Below are 21,532 nucleotides of genomic sequence, written 5' to 3' on the forward strand. Positions count from 1 at the left end.
GGTTTGCTCACAAGAGTACAGAGGCATTGTGTCTTTACCAGGGGTGGAAAGTAACAAATTACATTTACTCACGTTACTGTAATTGAGTATTTTTTATGAGTAATTTGTAATTTTCTAAGTAGTTTTTGAAATATGTAATTTTTACTTTTACTCGAGTACATTTTGACCCAAGTATTTTACTTTGCTACATTTGAATCCCTCACGTTACTGAGTACAAAATTTATGGTGAAAATCTTGTGGCCATTTTATTTTGGTCTATTGTGAATAGCAGGATCCTGCGGGCATTGGGCACTTTATTTTGTGTTTGAATACTTTGATTCTGGTTTTAGTGTTGTCGGTTGGACAATATGACTGAAAATAGTTTGCACTTTACAGTACAGGTTGTGACTGTCCTTTTTGTCCTGTTCTGGGGAAGTAAAAGGATAATGTTACTGAGCTCAGCTGAGCTTTTACAAGTGTGGATGTGTACTTTAATATGCCTCGAAGTTGATTAAAACAACTTGTGCTGGATTTGATTCGTGACTCATCCTTTTTTTGCATTAAATAACTGAAAGTAACTTTTACTCAAATTACATTTTAAATGAAGTACTTTTGTACTTTTACTTGAGTACATTTTTAGATGAGTACTTTTACTTTTACTTTGAGTAGGATTTAAGCAAAGTAAAGATACTTTTACTCAATTACAATTTTTCAGTACTTTTTCCACCTCTGGTCTTTACTGTCATTGTTACTTTGCTCTGGATTGTACGTTGGGCCCAAGTTCCTGCCACGTCCCACCTCGACGGCAGCCACAGCTTACATACCCACAACCAAACCCCCTCCCACATCCAGAGTGACAGATGGAAACGAGGCTGACGTAAACTCAGGGCAGAGATCTGACACCGAGGAGCAGATAGAGCAGCAGTCAGAACCAGACCTGCACCGCTTGGCTCACCAGGACAGCTCAGGATGATGGATCACTATTAATCACGTTCTGGCTTCACTCCCAAGTGGGTGTCATGAGAAATAGTTTTCTCTTGTTGTTGGGCTTTACCAGGTAAAATTGAGAACATTGAATGTTTTTGGTAATCAACAATTACTTCCTTAAAGTAAAGTTTCAAATGAACCCATGGGTGGGAGTGTGGTGGAGCACAAGGTGTGGTGTTAGGAGACAACTACGGCGACAGCGTAACAGTGGATTTATGTCCGATACCGTCGTCAGAAATCAGGTAAATGTATAGAACCGCTCTTGTGTGACTACAGGACTGTCTCAGAAAATTAGAATATTGTGATAAAGTTCTTTATTTTCTGTAATGCAATTAAAAAAACAAAAATGTCATACATTCTGGATTAATTACAAATCAACTGAAATATTGCAAACCTTTTATTATTTTAATATTGCTGATTATAGCTTACAGTTTAAGATTAAGATTCCCAGAATATTCTAATATTTTGAGATAGGATATTTGAGTTTTCTTAAGCTGTAAACCATGATCAGCAATATTAAAATAATAAAAGGCTTGCAATATTTCAGTTGATTTGTAATGAATCCAGAATGTATGACATTTTTGTTTTTTTAATTGCATTACAGAAAATAAAAAACGTATTCACAATATTAAAATTTTCTGAGACAGTCCTGTATGTGTTACTTGGGTCGTTGTTGAGTTGAGTGTCCAAATATTTAATCAAAATATCTTCTGCAAAAATGAGCCGCAGATGTGGGTTCCGAATAAATCCTGTATTATTTTATGGGTGTATAAGGTTTCTTAATTTTTCATCCTCATCTCTCTGCAGAGCAGTAGCCTCCTAGCTGATTTATACACGCTCCACACCACCTGTGCAAGACCTGGCAGTGTGACTGTAACTAGGGTTTGATAATGCTAGTACAGTGTATTTATAATATTTCTGTATTGGTGTCGTATAGTTTAAAGTTCTATAAAGTCAATCACACTTTCTTCTACTTGTTAGATCTTCCGGTGTTTACTGCCCTCACATCTGAGTCTTGAGTACTTTCACTCCCTGCTGTGCTATAGTACAGTCAATTTTGTTGATATAAATGTAAGTTAACTTACTTAAGCGTCTTTGAGTGCCCTGAAAAGCGCTATATAAATAAAATGTATTATTATTATTATTATTAACTGTCATAACTTGTTATAACATGTTATAAACGTGTTGTTTTTCTGCTGTTAGCAACCATGTGGGTGGAAACCTTGCATCAGGAGTGAACGTACAGTTTCTTAAAGGGATTGTGACATGAAAAACACATTTTTCTTGATTTTTTGTGTTTTGTTGAGTGTCTTGACATCAATTACACCCAAAAAACAACGAACTTTTAACATTCAGTGTATTGTGTGCTTTCTGGGATTTTCCGCATAACTGTGCAAAAACGGCGCATGTGGTTTGGTGGCGGGCCGTTACGTAACGGCCCGCTAAATCACCGCCCCCTCCACCCAGCTCCCTGCCTCCTCTCCAGCGCACCATAAAGGCTGATTTATGGTTCCGCGTTACACCGACGCAGAGCCTACGGCGTAGGGTTACGCTGCGACGCGCACCATACGCTGAACCCTACGGCGTAGGCTCTGCGTTGATTTAACGCGGAACCATAAATGAGGCTTAACACGGAGCTGTTTAGAGCGTCTTTTGTTCTAATCACCGGAGGAAAACTGCTAAGAAGACCCGCGGCCACTGACTGGACTTAAGATAAGGGGACAGTGCTGCTTGCATGCCTTTATTTTTATGATTGTTTGCTGTGGTTCTCCCTGCTGCTCTTCCGTGCATGCTTCGCCTGTCGCTCCGACGCCGCTGTGAGCGTATGGCTGGAGGAGGAGGAGGTTGGGAGGAGGAGCGGAGCAATGATTGACAGGAAAGGGGGGAAAGGAAGCATTTTTCACGGCGCAAAAAAACACTGTAATAAAAAGCCAGGAAAAGAGTACTAAGAGTGAAGTTTTTCTTGTTACACTCTTTTAGACACATTTGAGGGATGTTGGCCAAGACTTTTAATAGTGTTAAAAGCATGTTAAAAATGATGTCACAATACCTTTAAGAAGGGTAATTGATATGTTGGTTCAGAAGTAGGTATGGACAGTTTTAGTTGGCTCTGTTGTCTTTTCAAGTGCAGGTTTTATAGAGCAATGCCAGATTGTTTCTCAATATAGCGCTTGGACTTTTTGCTCTCCACGTCTGCTTGTTGAATGCCAGGGGAGCTGGCGACAGGTCAGCACTCAGCTGTGTTGAAGGATCTCTGCACAGACGCAAACAATGCTGGGCCAATGTAGAAAGACTTTTAGAAAAACTGTTAATAAAGAGACATGCTTTTAAGATAACATAGCAATTCAGTTCCTTTCTGTTCAGTTTAATTCATATAGTGTCTATTACAATACAAACAGTCTCTACTTGCAGACCGTGACCCCCAAAAACATTAAAGCAGCACAATGTAACTTTTCCAGCTTAATCTAATATTTCATCATCATCATTGTGATGGAACATCAACTTCCAACAGGTTTAATGAACCTCTGTCATGGTCTGAGGGGTCTGTATCTCCTTCACTGCACTATGTAACTTTGAGGAGCATGGTAGGAACCCTGCCACACTAAAAACTACACATTTTTACGGCTTTGACTGCTTTACGGCATACGTCACTTCCCCCTCCTTCCCCATTCGTAGTGGAGACCAAAGCTGGGCGGGGCGTGGAGCGCAGAGCTCAGCAGAAGCTGGTGTCATGGCCCAAGCAGCGGAAAAACACAAGAGAATAAAAGTTTTTTTATTTTGTCAGTATGTTGGACTACTAATTTATGACGAAGTCCCTCTAAAAAACGTGACAGGAAAAAGGACTTCACTAATAAAACCAAGTAGAACTTAGTGAGTTTCCACATCGTCATATTATATTGTTTAGCCAAAAATAGATACATTACCTCTTCACTATCCATCCTGCACCGACCGCTGAAAACAGAAAAGTAGTTTTGAAAGTCCGTCCCGTCTTCTCTCAAAACAAATGCAGCGACGGGGACAGGAGTTTTCCGGCAGTACGCGCTGGTGCTCATGGGAAATGTAGTGTTCTTTCTGGTAAAGCACTACCGCTTTTGTCCAAAGGAGCCGCCAAACTCAACAAAAGCTAAAAGTTACATTGTGCTGCTTTAAAGAAACAACAGCAAGAAAAAAACTTCTTTGAGAGAGGGGAAACCTGGAGCACGACTTGGATCATAAGGGAGAACCTTTAGAAGGTGTGTTTAAAGTGCTAGTGAGACTAGTTTTGAATGTGCCTTTGAACCAGGCCCTTGTGGTGGACTCTCACCTCATCGCTGTGCTACAGGGATGTCCACACCAACGTCAGCTTTCACATGATCCTCAGGCCCTTTACCAAACCACCATCACCACCATTGCACACAGATTTAGCAAATGTGCAGTATTCAGGACACAGGCTCCACTACACAATGCCAAAACTACTTGGATAGCGTGCCCCTCCTGGGAAAATCTCCAGTGCACAACTGACCAGTCTAATTCCCAAGACGACATCCTATATGTTCTTTTTTGAGTCGGCGTCTTGGGTGTGCTAGAACAGTGATCCTCTTTCTAGTTAATGGTCGTCATCGGCTTGTCATCAAGGTCTGGACAGATCTAATAATGACACAGTCATTTGTATCGTGGTGTGCTGAAGCCGAGAAACATCTAAAACGTGCAGGACACCGGCCCGCGAGGACCGGAATAGAGGGAATGTGCATGACGTCACAGATGCAACTTCACAGCGGGTTACGCCCACTGAGTGACAGAAAGACTGAGTGGTAGAAAGGCTGAGTGGCAGAAAGACTGAGTGGCAGCTTAAACTTTCAGTTTGAGCAACTGGAAAACATCTAAAATGGAAAAGAGTTGTTGTGCAATCGACTGTACTCATAGATTTAGCAAGAAATCGGAGTTATCGTTTTACAGACTGCCGGAAAATAAGCTTAAGAGAGACAAATGGATCGCTGCAATTCACAGAAACAACTGGATTCCAGGCACCGAAACGTGGATTTGTGGTTCCCATTTTGTAACAGGTAATGTTGGATTTTTGGGTAGCTAACGTTAAACGGTCAAATCATAAAGTTCTGTGTCGTCATCATTTTAATTTCTACAACAAATCCTGCCTTGAAGTCGGACCAAGCGTCAAGACTTTTGTAAGGCTTCAAGTTTTGCTTCGTGTATTTCCCCGGCGTAGAAATAAGGTACATATAAATATCCAGAAACTGGATTCGTGGCCAAATATTAATGTCCATGGACCACTGGTTCTTGGTAACTGTACCAAATATTAATGTCCATGGACCACTGGTTCTTGGTAACTGTACCAAATATTAATGTTCATGGACCACTGGTTCTTGGTAACTGTACCAAATATTAATGTCCATGGACCACTGGTTCTTGGGGTAACTGTACCAAATATTAATGTCCATGGACCACTGGTTCTTGGTAACTGTACCAAATATTAATGTCCATGGACCACTGGTTCTTGGTAACTGTACCAAATATTAATGTCCATGGACCACTGGTTCTTGGGGTAACTGTACCAAATATTAATGTCCATGGACCACTGGTTCTTGGTAACTATACCCAATATTAATGTCCATGGACCACTGGTTCTTGGGGTAACTGTACCAAATATTAATGTCCATGGACCACTGGTTCTTGGTAACTGTACCAAATATTAATGTCCATGGACCACTGGTTCTTGGTAACTGTACCAAATATTAATGTCCATGGACCACTGGTTCTTGGGGTAACTGTACAGGTCACTGTCAAGTCCAACTGCCTTTAATTTAAGCCGATAATCGGCTGTTATCCCGTCTTCTCCACTAGTTGATGTTTTACCACTCAGTGTGAGTAAGGGGGGGGGGGGGTCCAGTGGGGAAGTGATGTCAATGCAGACCCTCTATTGAAGACCAGAAGACAGTCATAGCATCCCAATTCAAAGAATCAGCAAGGATTTCTGACGGATAAAGGCCAAAAGCCAACACATTCATTTAGCTCAGAACATATCAACTGAATTACTAAGTAGAAGGACATTTTTAAAGTCTAAATAGTTATTATGTAAACTCTTGTGAAACTCTGTCTCTGTCACAGGGTGAAGCAAACATGCAGGAAAAAGGACTTCTGGTGGTTAATGTGATATAGTTTGGGGCACAGCAGCTGAGATTAAGGGTGCTTTCAGGCCCGTTTATTTTGTTCCGATTCAGGGGCTAAATCGATACAGTTGTTTCATTTTTCGTTTGTGGAGTTTGTGTTCACAAGGCAACCGTCTGTAGCGGTTCAAAGCTGTTAACAAATGCCATGCGCGAACCAACTGTTCTCTCATTGGTCAGAAATGAACATGGAAGGAGTTTCCTCTTCCGTACCCCGGGAAAAACAACAACTATGGAGCATCGTAAGCGAGTGTGGCTAGTTTGTTTCTGTGGTTAATCGGTTTCTGTGTGGATTCTGTTCTCACTGCAAACGAATCGCTCCAGGTCTGGAATGGAAGCGAGCAGAGACCACCTCTCCTAGGAGATCTCGGCTCGCTTGTTTTGTACCACATCCGAGCGTGATTGCTGTGTTCACATGTACCAAACCAACCGATCTTTAGGGGGAAACGCTCCCTGTTTGGGAACAACTGCTCCAAACGGGACAGGTGTGAAAGGACGCTAAGTTTCACCTGTAGTTATCCACGGGCAGCACCTCCAGGAGGTCGGGGGCGCATCTTATATCACACGTGGGCTAAACTCCAACGAAAAAGAAAGATCCTAATCCTCAGATAAGACAGCAGTAGTGCGACTGGTCCATAGTGCTTCCCATGCGTTCAGTCAGGTTGGACTTGTCACATCCGAACAGAAAACAGTTTCATTATGGGGATGTTTATAGGTTTATAGGCGTTAATAGGGTTTACATTTAAATTTCAGAAGGTGATTCTTTGCCTCTTGTGTTGACATTTGCCACCGCTACATGTCTCATCAGCGTTGTAGACTTTAATGAATCTAAACTGCTGCTAAGCTCCAGCTAAGAACTTTGTTGTGTCACATGATTAGCTCCAAACTGTGCTCACATGCACCAAGCAGCCATCATGAGTAAATATTGAATCAAGCACCCCTCTGGTGAGGCGTTCTTTTTCTCTTGGCTTTTATATTGTACCGAGTGGCTCTGTTTGGATGTGTAAGTAATGAAGCGTGCTGCAGTCAGTACTTGGTACTTGCTCCTGCTTTAACAGCCTGGCGTTTGCAGATGTTAGACTGAAGTGTCATGGACAGTTGCAGAGTTTTTGTACTTCAGTCTCCAAACATCTTCATTATACCCACCGACAGATCTTATGCAGCTCAGCCGGAGTCAGATTAGTAACTCCACCACTCGTGGTTTTCCACGCGTGCACCCAGAAACGCTCAGTATTGCTTTGGTCCTATATTTAGAGACAGAACTGATGCAATAGATCCAATGTTAACGCAGTTCGAAGGGGTTTCAGGTATGCACCTCCTGCATACCTCTGACTATGTCTGCAGTAAATTCAACAATAAATGACTGTGTGACAGCTCCCTTGACAGCTGTAGATGCTTATACTACAACGGCACTCCACTCTGTTTGACATACGAGTTAAGGAGTCTTGGGTTATGCATAACAGAGCTTCATATTTGTCTCTCAGTCTGCAAAACATCTCTCCAAAGCCTGACCAACAACTTAAATATTGTGTGCCACCTTGCTTTAAATTTCTGTGGTTAAACCAGAATGGTGGATCTCATGGTTCTGATCATTTGTTCCTGTTTTGACCTTTGACCCAACAACACCCAGGACAACAGACAGATACAGCCACATGCCATCACTGTACAATAACTCTCACTAATAATTATTAGTGGTTATAGCACACAACTGACTTTTCCTTAAACATGGAAACATTTGCACATTTCTTATTATTTATCATTTTCTGCTGCAACCTTACGATTATCTGTGTAGAGGATGTAAATATGTATAGACATTTTTAGATATAACATTTCTACTTCTAGGTTTTATGTTTAGCTGTCACTTTTGTTTTGGTTCTGTATGTTATGCTGCTGTTGCACGATGATTTCCCAGTCTCGTGATCAATAAAGCACATCTTGATCTTTATCTTTTATATCCTAGGATTTTCTTCAACTGGTTATTAGGTATTTACTGCTCAGAGAACTTACCGCAACCTCGATCTAGAGACAGTTCTTGGTCAACTCGGTAGCATGTAGAAACTATATCATTTCTTCATAGTCCAATAGGAATAATACTTTACCAATTCCCAAAGGATATTGTTACATCATAGGTTAAAAATACAAAAACAGGCCTGGGTTCGGGTTTCTTCCTTGTCGGCTTCTGGTCTCTCGGGTGGAAGGGTTGCACCCTCCCTCCTACACTATAGTTGCAGTTCAGGTAGAGCATTGTTTTGACTTTACACACACATCTACACAGACATACACACCTGCTCACTCACCTACACACTCAGCCCACAGTTTTGAGGGACAGATAATCCAGTAACCTAGCTTTGATTCAGTCTCCGATCTAAGTATTCCGATCTAAACATGATGGCATGTGCAGTAAAAACATGCTGTATTTTAGTTATCATAACTCTGGTTTTACTAGGCCTATCAACACTATTTAAAAAATGTCAGTTTAGTGAAATGTAAATGTAAATGTAAATATTTATAACAATTCAAACAGGCCAACATTAAAGTTACATTAGTCTGAATAGATACTATTGTACTGAATTTTTTTCCGCATAGCATTAAAGTGAAAGAAAGGATGCATGACTGGTTTATTCTACGTAGTGTAATACAGTATATTCATTAACATGATATTAAGATATTTGTAGCAATTATTTGTCAATCATATTACGATCTTATTATCTCCTGTCAAGCAACTAGCAATATAAACGTCATTGCCTACTTCCGGGTAATAAACCCTTATTTCGAAAATCTGAAACTGGAAACTTCCGGTGCGGCAAATATTGGCACACAGGGTTATTGAGACGGTGGTCTCACGTGAGCATATAATTTCCTTTACGGACGGCGCGGGACTCTTTGTTTTTAGATACGCATCCTGAGTCCTGCTTAATCCTTGAGTTTATAACAAAAATATTTGTTAAAAATCAAGGATGGTTCATAAAAATGTGAAAATATTTCCGTAGGATATGGGTAAGATGTGCCACAATTTGGCTTTATTTAAACTCTCTTGGCTAAAAATATACTTTCATGAAAAAATATAGTTTAGCTCCACTCTTACAAAGAAGTTAAATATTTGTTAAAAATCAAGGATGTTTCATAACACCCTTCTTCTGATTGGTCGATATCTGATAGTTCCTACTTTCCGCCATAACTTTTGAATGGTTTGATATAGAGCAGGGGTAGGCAACCCTGGTCCTCGAGGGCCACTGTCCTGCATGTCTTAGATGCTAGCCTGCTTTAACACACCTGATTCTAATTAACCATCGTCATCAGCTTGTCATCCAGGGCTGCACAATTCTGTTGATGACACAGGTACTTTTATCACGGTGTGCTGAAGCAGGGAAACATCTAAGACATGCAGGACAGTGGCACTCAAGGACCAGGGTTGCCTACCCCTGATATAGAGAGTTGTGGGTGGTTTCATCCACTAAATGTCCAGGCCTGTAGAATCTACATGCAAGTCATAAAAGCTTCCACTGCAGCCTGAACGTGCACAAGGGGGGAGGCCCGTTCATCGCTGCTTGCAGCTTTAATTAATTTTTTTCGAGCACTGGAAATCTGCAACAAAAAACCACAAACGAAACACGAAACCGACACGGAGCCGACCAAAACACGAGCAGCAATCGACCCAAATCTCGAGATCCGATCACAGTCTGAGCTAAGCTACCGCTAACTAACCCCAAAAACTACAGAGCAAGCATGCAGGTGAACAAGCCAATGTGTATGTCTATGTGTGTGTGTGCGTGTATGTATATGTCTGTGTGGCTATGTGTGTGTGTGTGTGTGTGTGTGTGTGTGTGTGTGTGTGTGTGTGTGTGTGTGTGTGTGTGTGTGTGTGTGTGTATATGTGTGTGTGTGTGTGTGTGTGTGTGTGTGTGTGTGTGTGTGTGTGTGTGTGTGTGTGTGTGTGTGTGTGTGTGTGTGTGTGTGTGTGTATGAATGAATGAATGAATGAATGAATGAATGAATGAATGAATGAATGAATGAATGAATGAATTTTTATTTTTGTGTCATGTCTGAAGACCCATCCCTTTACGGGATTATAAGACACCAGAAACAGAAAATCATCAAATACACAATATCACACGCACTTAATTGGGAGCTGCACAATGAACACTGGAAAAACAAAAAATAAATAAATAAATCAAAAACCAGAATGGATATTTTTAAATATATGTTACTTTTCTTCGTTTATCCCACGCTTTCTCCAAATAGTCAGCAAGTGCAAATACTTTATGATCAAAAATCCATTTGAGTCTCTCAGCATCGCTTACCCACATCAAATCCAGATTCTTACATTTATCAAATAATTTCTGACGCAGCTCATGATACAGAGGACAGTAAAATAAAGAATGGAACTCATTTTCAATATCATTAATATTACAGTAAGGACAAATCCTCTCTTCTTCTGGGACCCCCGATAATGTCCTGTCTCAAGGTGCAGAGGCAAGATTCCACAACGGATATATGTGTGTATGTATATGTCTGTGTGGCTATGTGTGTGTGTGTGTGTGTGTGTGTGTGTGTGTGTGTGTGTGTATGTATATGTCTGTGTGTGTGTGTGTGTGTGTGTGTGTGTGTGTGTGTGTGTGTGTGTGTGTGTGTGTGTGTGTGTGTGTGTGTGTGTGTGTGTGTGTGTGCATGTATATGTCTGTGTGTGTGCCCCGCCCCTTCTTCTGATTGGTCGATATTTGATTGTTCCTATTTTCTGGCATAACCTTTGAATGGTTTGACATAGAGAGTCGTGGATGGTGTAATTTATGATACATTTATGATAATAAGTTTAGTTTTATGTGAACAGCAAAGGTACTTTTTATAGTATTATTGACCTAGGAATGTGGGGGGAGTGCGAGGGCCCATTCATTGCTTTAATTGCTTTAATTGTCTTTGAAGCTGCTTTAACTTCCACCTCACTGACTTATTCATTTACAGGTGCCACATCTTCCACCAATCTCTCTCTCTCTCTCTCTTTTATAACTCATCAGTTCCCCAAAGTGCTCGTTCCATCTTGTCTTCACTCTCTCCTCATTTGTAAGTACCTTTCCATCTCTATCCTCAATCCCCTTCAACTGCTCCACATCCTTTCCGTGTCAGTGCGTTTACATGGGAAGTTTAAATGCTCTTTAATTCAGAATTAAAATTAAATCTGATTTAAAATGAGTAAAAATTACCATGTAAACACCTAATTCCGCATGAAAATGGCCATTCCGAATTAAACTTAATTCTGAAGTAAGTGTCTGGTTTATTCTGATTTTAAATCTGAATAGAATAATTCCAGATCATGTTTACACTCATTCCTCTTTAAATGAATTCCGGTCTTTCTTTCTGCTCGTTCCCTCACCCGTCTGTCTCCATGATCTTATATTCCTGCTGGGCTGGTTTTCCAAACAAAGTTTCAAGATGCAGCAGCAGTAAACGCTGGTCAAGAGCAGAGACATTTATTTAATAAATATCTTGGAGGACCTGGAGATAGTTAAGAGAACAGATGGAAACAGGAAACATTTGAATTGTTACATGAAGCCCTGCACCAGGACACACAGCTTCACGAACGACGCGCGGGCCAACCCAAAGTTTTCTTTCCACTCAACATCCGTGAATTCAGTCAGGACGTTTGGGTTTCACCAGTCGTTGCTTGGCACTTTCATCCACCTGTCTGGCGTTGAGCTGGACGCGGCAGTGGGCTGAGGCAGAGCAATCGTTGAACTGACCGCTTTCTGCTATTTGCCAAAGCACGGCCTTTTGCCTCATTTCTCTGGCACTCTATCTCCCTCCTCCTCAGCACACGAAAGAAAATCATCCACATGATGTTGTCGTACTGCTGCTTCAAAAATAAAATCAAAACAAATCCAAAAAGGATGCTAATAATGTGGTCCTCCATGTTGTTGCTAATCGAATAAGTTAGTTTTCTTCCGGTAGACGTAAATACGTAAAGACATCCGCCCCCCTATCCAATCAGAACCTTCCCAACCCCCAGACCTGGAGAGGAATTGGAGAAAGACCATCAAACGTGTTTTCCATGTAAACCTCAATTCGAAATTACTATTTCCATTTAAACTCGAAGGAAAATAGTTTAATTCTGAATTATTTAATTCAGAATAATTAATTCCGAATTAAAAAAACATCATGTAACCGTGGCCAATCTCTCCATCTTACCAAACATTATAAATCCTTCTGGTCCTCTTTAATGCTCTTTAAACACATTTCCATTAAACCACAGATCCAAATACATCCCAGCACCAGAAGAGCAGCTGTTCTCTGTTTTTTGGCAGACACCAGCAGGTCATTGTTTTCACTTTAGGATATGGTTTTCTCTTTGAAAATGGAAAAATGGTCCAAGTGACCTCCTGCAGGGGCCAGTTGTTTTTGGAAAAATGTTCTTTGTATCTTCTACAGATGGGTGAACTCTTCCAGCAACAACTGCACACTATCATTCCCGTGTTCCTCCAATGAGATGTTTCTGTTGGCGGGAAGCAAACCAGCAGCTGGAAGAAGTGACCGCATGTATGATTTACACTGGTCTCACTTGTGCTTATGTTATTTACAAAATATCATATATCTGTTCAATTCCAAAGGTTCTTCTGTTGATAATTTAGAGCAGGGGTAGGCAATCCTGGTCCTGGAGAGCCATTGTCCTGCATGTTTTAGATGTTTCCCTGCATCAACACTCCTGATTCTAATGAATGGCCATCATTAGCTTGTCATCAAGTTCTGCACAACTCTGTTTATGACACAACTACTTGTATTGCGAAGTGCTGAAGCAGGGTAGCATCTAAGACTGGGGTCGGCAACCCGCGGCTCTAGTGCCGCATGTGGCTCTTTAGCGCCGCCCTAGTGGCTCCTGGAGCTTTTTCAAAAATGTTTGACCTTTTTTTCCATTTTTTCTTTTTTTCTCTTCTTTTTTCCCTTTTTTTGTTCTTTTTTTTCTCTTTTTTTCTTCCTTTTTCCTTTCCTTTTTTTTCTCGACATTTTGACTTTTTTCTCGAGATTGTACTTCAACATTAATCTCGACATTTCAGATTTTTTCTCGAAATTTTGACTTTTTTTTTCGACATCTCGACTTTTTTCTTAACATTTGACTTTTTTCACGAAATTTTGACTATTTCCTCGACATTTCGACTTTTTTCTCAACATTTCCACTTTTTTCTCGAAGTGCATAATGAAAAAAAAACCTCCCCCCAGTTCTAACTAATATAGAAGCATGCAGCATGTGTTGCCTTCATTCTAAGGCTGATACAAGACTTATATTTTTGTTTTTTGTGTTTTTGGTCCAATATGGCTCTAAAACATTTTGGGTTGCCAACCCCTGGTCTTAGACATCAAGAACAGTGGCACTTGAGCACCAGGGTTGCCTACCCTTGATTTAGAGCTAAAATATTTAAAAAAAAATCAATTTAAAGCTCAAAAATGACTTTTCATTTGAGAATGGTTGCTTCACTGTTGACCTTTTCCAGCTCCATCTACCAGAGGATTCGTGATTATGAGGTTCTGGACAGAAGGAAGACGGTGACGGCTCTGAGGGCGGGGGAGGACAGAGCCGTACTGCTGGGCCTCAGCATGGTCTTCTTCTCCATCATGATGTATTTTGTCCTCGGCATCACCATACTGCGCTATTATTCCAACAGGTAGTGATATTAGACACACACAACTGCAAAGTTTGGTGTAAAGTGCAACAAACTCTTGTATATCTATTAAGTACAAGACTCTTTTTATTAACAAGTTCATAAAACTGCACTTCATTAAATGTGTAAAACATTGAGCTAAACCTGCACAACCTTCCATCAGAAACAATGGGTGTGACATATACTATAATATAATACATATACTACAATATAAAACAAAAATGAGGTGACCCTCATTTATATGCTTTGTCTTCAGCAATCTCCTTTCTAAATTCAAAACAACTTCATACTTTTGTAATCCCAGAAGAGAAACTAATTGTTGCAGTAGTCATAAGTTAAGTATTTTGAAGGATCTCCTGTAGAGGTCTGAAGATCTGGACATCTCTGTCACCATGACAACCGTATGGGACGACTACTCGAGATAAAATCCAGATCTTAAAACATCCCATAACTGTGTCTGAACAGACAAACATTAAAACACAATTTGCAGCGAAGAACTGGTTCTGTAAAGTTGTCTTTTAAAATAAAACTAAGATGTCACAGAAAGGTTGGTTGGTACGAACTGATGTGACTCAGCAGTGAATGAATAAAGTTTTTATTAAATGTTTAGGCAACTGTCATGTGGATTGTTCTTAAATCTCAGTGGACATCGTCATCACAAACACTGGAGAGAGAAATAAAGTTTTTTAGAACATGTTCCAGGTCGAAGACAGGAAAGAGATTTATGTTAAATCAAATTAAGATGATTAGAACAAAAATAGAGACATTTTTTAGTTTTTACTATTTGCAATAAAACAGAAGTCTACATTTTTATGTGCATTTTCCATGTCGACTTAACTCCGCTCCCCTACCTACTCGTTTTTATAACGGGTGCTGAGCTTCTGTCTCCCTCTTGTGGTCGTTTGCATAACTACAGCCAACACTGTTTAAAAAAACGTAACGAAATCAAACCTGAGTTGTTGTATGATTTTGGTACCAGAGTAAAATTGTACCTCCACCTGTTGACAATATTGCAAGTAATAATTGTGATAGTCATGTGCTGACATAGCATAACATTGCGCTGTTGTGATATTTTTTATCCTCATTGATTTGTAACTAACTGGTGGTTGTTTTTGACAGTGTATGGACAGAAGAGGATACCTGTACAATTGTGAATGCCTCCATTGTGCAGGATGTTAACTGTTCCTACGGCTGTGGAGCAGAGTGCTGGAGGAGCTCCCGCGTCCCTTGTCTTCAAGTCTTCGTCAGCCTCAACACATCAGGAAAGGTGCTGCGATTGCTGCACAATGAGGATGCACAGGACAGCAGTGCCGAGGTATCCAACCACAGGCCGAGCTGCTGGCTTGATCTGGGAGCAGGAATGGGGTTTTCTGCTGCTGCGGGCCAGCTGAGTTTATCCAGTGTGTCATTGGTCTTTAGTTGGACAGATTTGGACATAATGGACATAATCTATAAAAAAGGAACAGTAGCTTTTCAGCACAAGTTTCTGCACAAATTTCATAGAAGTGCAACGTACATATTTCATGGTGAAATATAATGTATACGCAGTCAAGACCAAAACCTAACAATGTCCACTCTATAGTGACTTCAGTGGTTATCATGGGATGATATTCCTGAGGAGGAAGTACTTTGGAGTTTACTTAAAGTGTATAGGCTCTGACTTGACCGTAGGAAGTTGGTAAAGCTGAAAAAAACGTCTCTATCAGGTGGTCCTGATTGATTTCTTCTCTAATTTTGATGATTTTACTGTTAAAGAAGCTCATAAAGTCTTCACTACTGAGAGCTGCAGGAATGCACGGCTCAACAGAGTTGTGACTCTTTGTCAGCCTGGCTACAGTGCTGAACAGAAAACATGGGTTACTTTTGTTTTCCTCTATCAACGTTGTATAATAAGTTGTTCTAACTTTGCGAATGGCTTTATTATATACTATTAGAATATCTTTCCATTCACGATAGGAGTCTACAGACCTACAAGAGTACCACCTCCTTTCCATTTTACAAATGTTTTGGTTCAACATGCGGATATCTGGATTATACCAGGGAGTTAACTCGTTGCCGCACGGAGGAAATTCAACGGTTCAAAAGTTATGCCCATGGGACATAATTGTTATAATAAAACTCTTTTTAAAGGAGCTTGAGGCAGGATTGAGGCAGGATTTATGAAAAAAATTCGTAAACGTTTTAAGTTTTCTAGTAATAATGTCAGATGAAGCGTTCCAAACCAAAAAGAATGATTCCTCTAGTGTATCTCTCCGTTGCCTTGAACAGGCTGTGTGCTGCAAAATGTGCTGCAATTCGGAGGCCGAATTTCCCGCGCTGGGCTGTGGATGTGACGTCACATGACGCTGCATGCACGTTCTCCCCGTTCTCCCGTGCCGGCTTCACTGTTGGCTGCAGTACCCCCGACGGCCGTCGTGGTGAAGGGTGGCGCTAGAGAGTCTCATTTCTTAAAAGGAGCCTCATGCTCCTTTAAGACAATCCCAATTCAACTTCACTCGCCCTTCTTTTCTCCACTCGCACTTTTTTTCTTCCCTAACCCCTAAAAATGAAGGGGGAGATTTTAGGGCACTTGAAATCTAGGGCACTTGGCCCAGGTGCCTGTCCCATTTCTCCTACTCCCCCTCGTTTTCATCCCTACCCTGATCAGGAAGCAGAGAGCCAAAAGCTGTTTAAATTTCAGCTGTAGCGCTGTTAATATGGCACTTTATTAAGTTTTAATATTTTTTCAGGTATAAAGGTAACCTTTAAGGTCCGCAACCGGGGCTCAGTTTCGAGATTTCTGTCTGCCGGCTCCGGAGCTTGGGTCCGCGTTAAATCGATGCAGAGCCTACGGCGTAGGGTACGGCGTAGGGTACGGCGTAGGGTACGGCGTAGGGTACGACGTAGGGTACGGCGCGCGTCGCCGCGTACATCGACGCAGAGCTTACGGCGTAGGTTACGTAACTTACGCCGTAAGCTCTGCGTTGGTGTAACGCGGAACCATAAATCCTGTTATTCTGGCGTGATCTTTGTCAACTTTATCTGAAAGTGTGTAAATGACCCAGATAACAGCTGGATTACTTTGTGGTTTCTGAAAACTATTATATCAGAAACATCCAAAACAAATCTGACGAGTCACAGGATTATTTCTCTCTATTTCTCTGAGACGAGTCTGCCTGTTTGCCTTCGGTCGGCGAGTCAAATCGACGCAGAGCCTACGGCGTAGCTTACGTAGCCTACGGCGTAGCTTACGTAGCCTACGGCGTAGCTTACGTAGCCTACGGCGTAGCTTACGTAGCCTACGGCGTAGCTTACGTAGCCTACGGTGTAGCTTACGTAGCCTATGGCGTAACCTAACAGCCTTTACTCCGGCGCGATCTTAGCGAACAACGGACAAAAAAGGGATTATGTACATTCACTGAGTGAATATTATGAAAGTAAAATATTGGTTTGTAACTAGAAATGTAATCAAAACGCATTTTTATGCAGAAAATAACTCAAAATATTGATTTTATTCACAAAAAAATAAGAAATGTCCGCCATGTTTTTTTTTTGATTCAGTCCGCAAATGACGACGAAAAGCATTCTGGGAAATTTTCATACCCCCTCGCTCGCGAAGTCAGCATCTGCAAACCCTCGATCCGTAGGGGCTATTCTCAGCCCCTAGCCCTCGTTATGCCCCCTCCCCCTAGGTGAAAAGAGGAATTGGGACACCACTACCTTCACGGGAACGCGCAAAATTTAGGGTTAGTGAAGAAAACGAGGGCGAGGGGTTCAATTGGGACGCAGCCATAGTCTTACAAAAACATGTATAAAATACTCATATTTTGTGGTATTATTATCAAATTTGAACTTGCACTAGATAAGGCTTTAGGCTGTGTCTCAGTGTGTTTTAAATTCAATAAGTCACAGATTCACTAATCTGCAGACATCTGATTACAAAACACAATTCCAGCTGAAATAAAAACCTTCTATTTCAGTGTGTTCAAACTGAGATTACTGAATTATAGTAGCAGTTACAGTGATTCTGACAGTTGGGGAAGAACTTCATAGTGTTACCTTTCAAAAGATACCAGAACCATCCATGAACTTAAACGGTTCAAGAACAGCTTTACATTTACTTTGGGTAGAGCTTGGATAGGCGTTTTGGGCGACTTTTACAAGTGCGGGAACAAGCTATACAAATAAAATTTGACTTGACTTGACTTGACTTGACTTGACTTGACTTGACTTGACTTGACGGGGCCCTAAGCAGCCTCAGTTGGCTTATGCCTTGGGCCGGCTCTGGACAAACATGTGCCTTGCACTGGAGTTGTGCTTCAGTGACTGGTGCTTGTTGTTGCTGATTTGAGTGGGATCAGTGCGGCTCACATGCTGCTGTAGCTCCCCCCGGTGGAGAAATCAGGCAGCAGCTGGTCAGAGGAAGAAGCTCTGAACTTCAGAGGTGTTTAGGTTGTACAGCATGCTGACGAGGATGGAAGAGTAAAGCCACCATCAACCACTTCACTGTTTAGACAAGAAAACCCATTACAGTAAATGAACTGGATAATTCTAAAACTTGCCCAACTTTTCTCTTGATTTTAAAGGTCTGATTTTTATTAGGGCCGTGCAGGAGAAATCACAAACTCTGATCAGGTTTAGGGTTAGAACAACCAACCTAGACACAACGTCCTCTTAACAGTGAGACAACTTCTACAGTTCATGTTTTTCTCTCTTCTGTTTCTTTCTTCAGTGCTTCTACCTTCCAAGGTGCCGCAAGAACTACGCCAGCACTCACGCGGCGGTCCAGAATGTCTCTGAGAGTCTCCGGTCTCAGCACACCGTGCAGTGCTTCATCGACCCCTCGGACAGAGCAGACAGCGCCATCCTGACCCAGGTTTACAGCCGAGTGGCCGTTTTCCACTCCCTGTTCTGGCCCACCTGCACCCTGGCCGGAGGAACCGTCATCATCGCCATGGTGAAGCTGACCCAGTACCTGTCCGTCATGTGTGACAGACTGAGCCGCATCAAGAGATGAAGGGTGGCCGAGCTGCAGGCATCATGTTAGCTGCCCAAACATGAACACAACTGGGGACAACTGGAGATGTTTATGGGGCCAAGAGGAGAGAACAAGATGCCTCAAAGATGACATGTACTCAGTCTGTGACATGAGCTGTAGACTCTGATCATCAAAACATCACAAAGAGACACAGATATATATCTGAAGATAATCTGTGTATCAGTACTGCTGTGATGACAATACTGTGCAAATGAGTCTTGTTATATCACTTTGTCTCCTGAGACAAGCTGCGGGCTGACAGCTAAAACGCTCACGGATGGATGCTCCTGTTCACTAAATACTACTCCCATTATCTGTACAGTAAGGTTTATGTTGTCGTTCAGTGAGTCACTGTCCATGTTTTGAAAGATTTATATGTGGAAACTGTGTGGTAGTGACATCTCAGTAGAAAACACCTGAAAGCAAGAAGTAGAAAAGGCTATTTTTCTGTTTTCTTCCTGGTCTCAGACGGCCCATTAAAGCCGTGGTTCATTCCTGGTCCTGGAGAGACTATCCTGGTGTCAGACATGGCTCTGTCACCAACTAAGCTATGTGGACCATGATGACAACCTGATGACAACCATTAATTAGAATAACATAGAGTAGGGATGCCCCGATACCATTTTTAATTTGTGTACTTGCCGATACCGATACGATACTTCTACCACAAAAATAACTAGGCTAAAAATGCAATGAGAAATGCAAAGATTTGGAAGACAGGTTTTATTTGCAACACATAAACACTGGCACTGTCTTCACATTTAAGAAAATATCAAACATATAACACATCAATGAAACATCATATCACGGCTCGAGTGCGTCGAGAAGACGGTGAAATCCTTCTTCTTCTCCAACTGAGAGTGGCTGCACATCCAGGTATATAAGGGTTAGAGCCTCCGGTATTTTAACTTGTCTCTTGCCGTTGTCTGTCTCTTTTGCAGAACCTGAGCTAATGTTGCTGTTGTGTTCTTGCAGTAGCATCAGTAACCTCTGTAAACTCAGCTTTATGATGCGTCTTGAGATGTTTTATCAAGTTGCTGGTATTAAACGACGTATTCTCCTTTCCTCCTCTTGACACCTTACTGAGTTTGAGCTTGCGTTCACGACCGTTCTCGTGCACCACCAACTGCAACGTCGCTTGCTTAGTACGCGAGGTAGCGCGTGGTACCGGCGGTGACCGATAGGGGGCAGTAAGCAGAGCAACAGTTGGAAAAGTGATTAAATATTTAGTAGTAGCGGTAGTAGCAGTAGAAGATTAGAACAACAAACAAGTTTACATGACACCATTGGATGAAGAGATTATAACATTGCTTTGGTTGAGATCTCGGCAAAGGAAACGGCGTCAGCGCCATCAGAGATGGTATGTTAGACTGTTGTATCAGCTGGTATCTGGGGGACCAGCACCACTCGCGGGCAGAGCGAGAACTGCAGGTCACGTTCTCTCTTCTCATCACCACGCTGATTGCAGCTCAACATCTCCCCCTAGAGTCACTAATCAGTAATTACAACAACAATGAAGTGGTATCGGTGCGTGCTATCGGAGAATCTTTGCCAGTACGAGTATATGAGAGCAGTATCGGTATCGGGGCATCCTTAGAATAGAGTAGAATAGAATAGAATAGAATAGAATAGAATAGAATAGAATAGAATAGATCAGATCTTTATTGTCATTGTCACCAGGTACAACAAAATTAAAAGTGCTCTCCAGTCGGTGCATCATATATAAAATAAAATAAATACAAAATAAATAAAATGAAATAAAAACAAATAAAATAAAATAAATATATATCTAGACACATTCACCCCTCCACACACACATCAACACACGGACATTACAAGAACTTTTTTCAACATACAATCATTTTTGTAATTGCACATTAGCTCCTGTTTTTGTTAAGAGTGGTTATTGCTGTTGGGTAAAAGCTGTTTGAGTCTGTTTGTCCTCGTTTATGTTCTCCCTCCTGAGGATCCTGAGGAAGTCCAGTCTCTGCTGGGCCTTTTTCAGCAGCTCAGAGGTGTTCACACTCCAGGTCCGGTTCTCCTCCATGTGGACTCCCATACCGGAAGTTGGCTGCCCTCTCTACACAATCCCTGCTGATGATGAGCAGAGGAATCTCTGTCTTTTTCCTCCTATAGTCTATTACCAGCTCTTTCAGGAGGAGGTTATTGTCTCTGCACCACCACGACAGCCGCACCACCTCGTCTCTGTATGCAAACTCATCCCCCCCGAGATAAGCCCCATCCCTGTAGAGTCGTCAGCAAACTTCACTATAGTCAGTACTGGAGTTGAGGGGGGATGAGGGGGACGGCATCCCCCCCTGAAATAAAAACCGTCCAAATCATCCCCCCCTGAAATAAAAACGGTCCAAATCATCCCCCCTGTAAAACTGCCATCCCTCCTTTCCATCCCTTATGTCATTTCATCAATGAATGTGGTTTTACTGCTATTTCAACATTTAGAGTCATCACCAGAAAAATAACACCAGAAAAATAACTTATTTGACAATTTCCACCTGTTTCAAGTAAATTTACACTTGAAATAAGTAGAAAAATCTGCCAGTGGGACAAGATTTATCTTCTCATTACAAGCAAAAAAATCTTGTTCCACTGGCAGATTTTTCTACTTATTTCAAGTGAAAATCTACTTGAAACAGGTGAAAATTGATGTTTTTTCCAGTGATGAGTCTTGTTTTAAGTGTAATGAGATTTTTTTACTGAAATGAGACATTTTAACCAGAAAT

At 41.5% G+C, this 21,532-nt stretch overlaps 1 protein-coding gene across 6 annotated transcripts in view; it reads left to right on the forward strand.

Annotated features, from left to right (window-relative positions):
• LOC133457964 (calcium-activated potassium channel subunit beta-2-like) overlaps positions 1 to 21,254 on the forward strand; it is a 24,275-nt gene extending 3,021 nt beyond the window's left edge. Inside the window, exons 1-6 of one of the 6 annotated variants that reach the window (XM_061737371.1) lie at positions 908 to 1,036; positions 11,141 to 11,186; positions 12,549 to 12,656; positions 13,607 to 13,777; positions 14,894 to 15,089; positions 18,486 to 21,254. In XM_061737371.1, coding sequence (XP_061593355.1) covers positions 12,607 to 12,656; positions 13,607 to 13,777; positions 14,894 to 15,089; positions 18,486 to 18,770 — 702 coding nt within the window. In that variant the 5' untranslated portion in view covers positions 908 to 1,036; positions 11,141 to 11,186; positions 12,549 to 12,606 and the 3' untranslated portion in view covers positions 18,771 to 21,254. Of the gene's footprint in view, positions 1 to 907; positions 1,209 to 11,087; positions 11,187 to 12,548; positions 12,657 to 13,606; positions 13,778 to 14,893; positions 15,090 to 18,485 lie in introns of those variants that run through there. The other 5 variants (XM_061737368.1, XM_061737370.1, XM_061737372.1 and 2 more) reach the window with 5 other exon arrangements.
• Positions 21,255 to 21,532: the final 278 nt, after the last annotated feature.

This window comes from Cololabis saira, chromosome 13, assembly GCF_033807715.1.
Source record: "Cololabis saira isolate AMF1-May2022 chromosome 13, fColSai1.1, whole genome shotgun sequence".
Classification (NCBI taxonomy): Eukaryota; Metazoa; Chordata; class Actinopteri; order Beloniformes; family Belonidae; genus Cololabis; species Cololabis saira.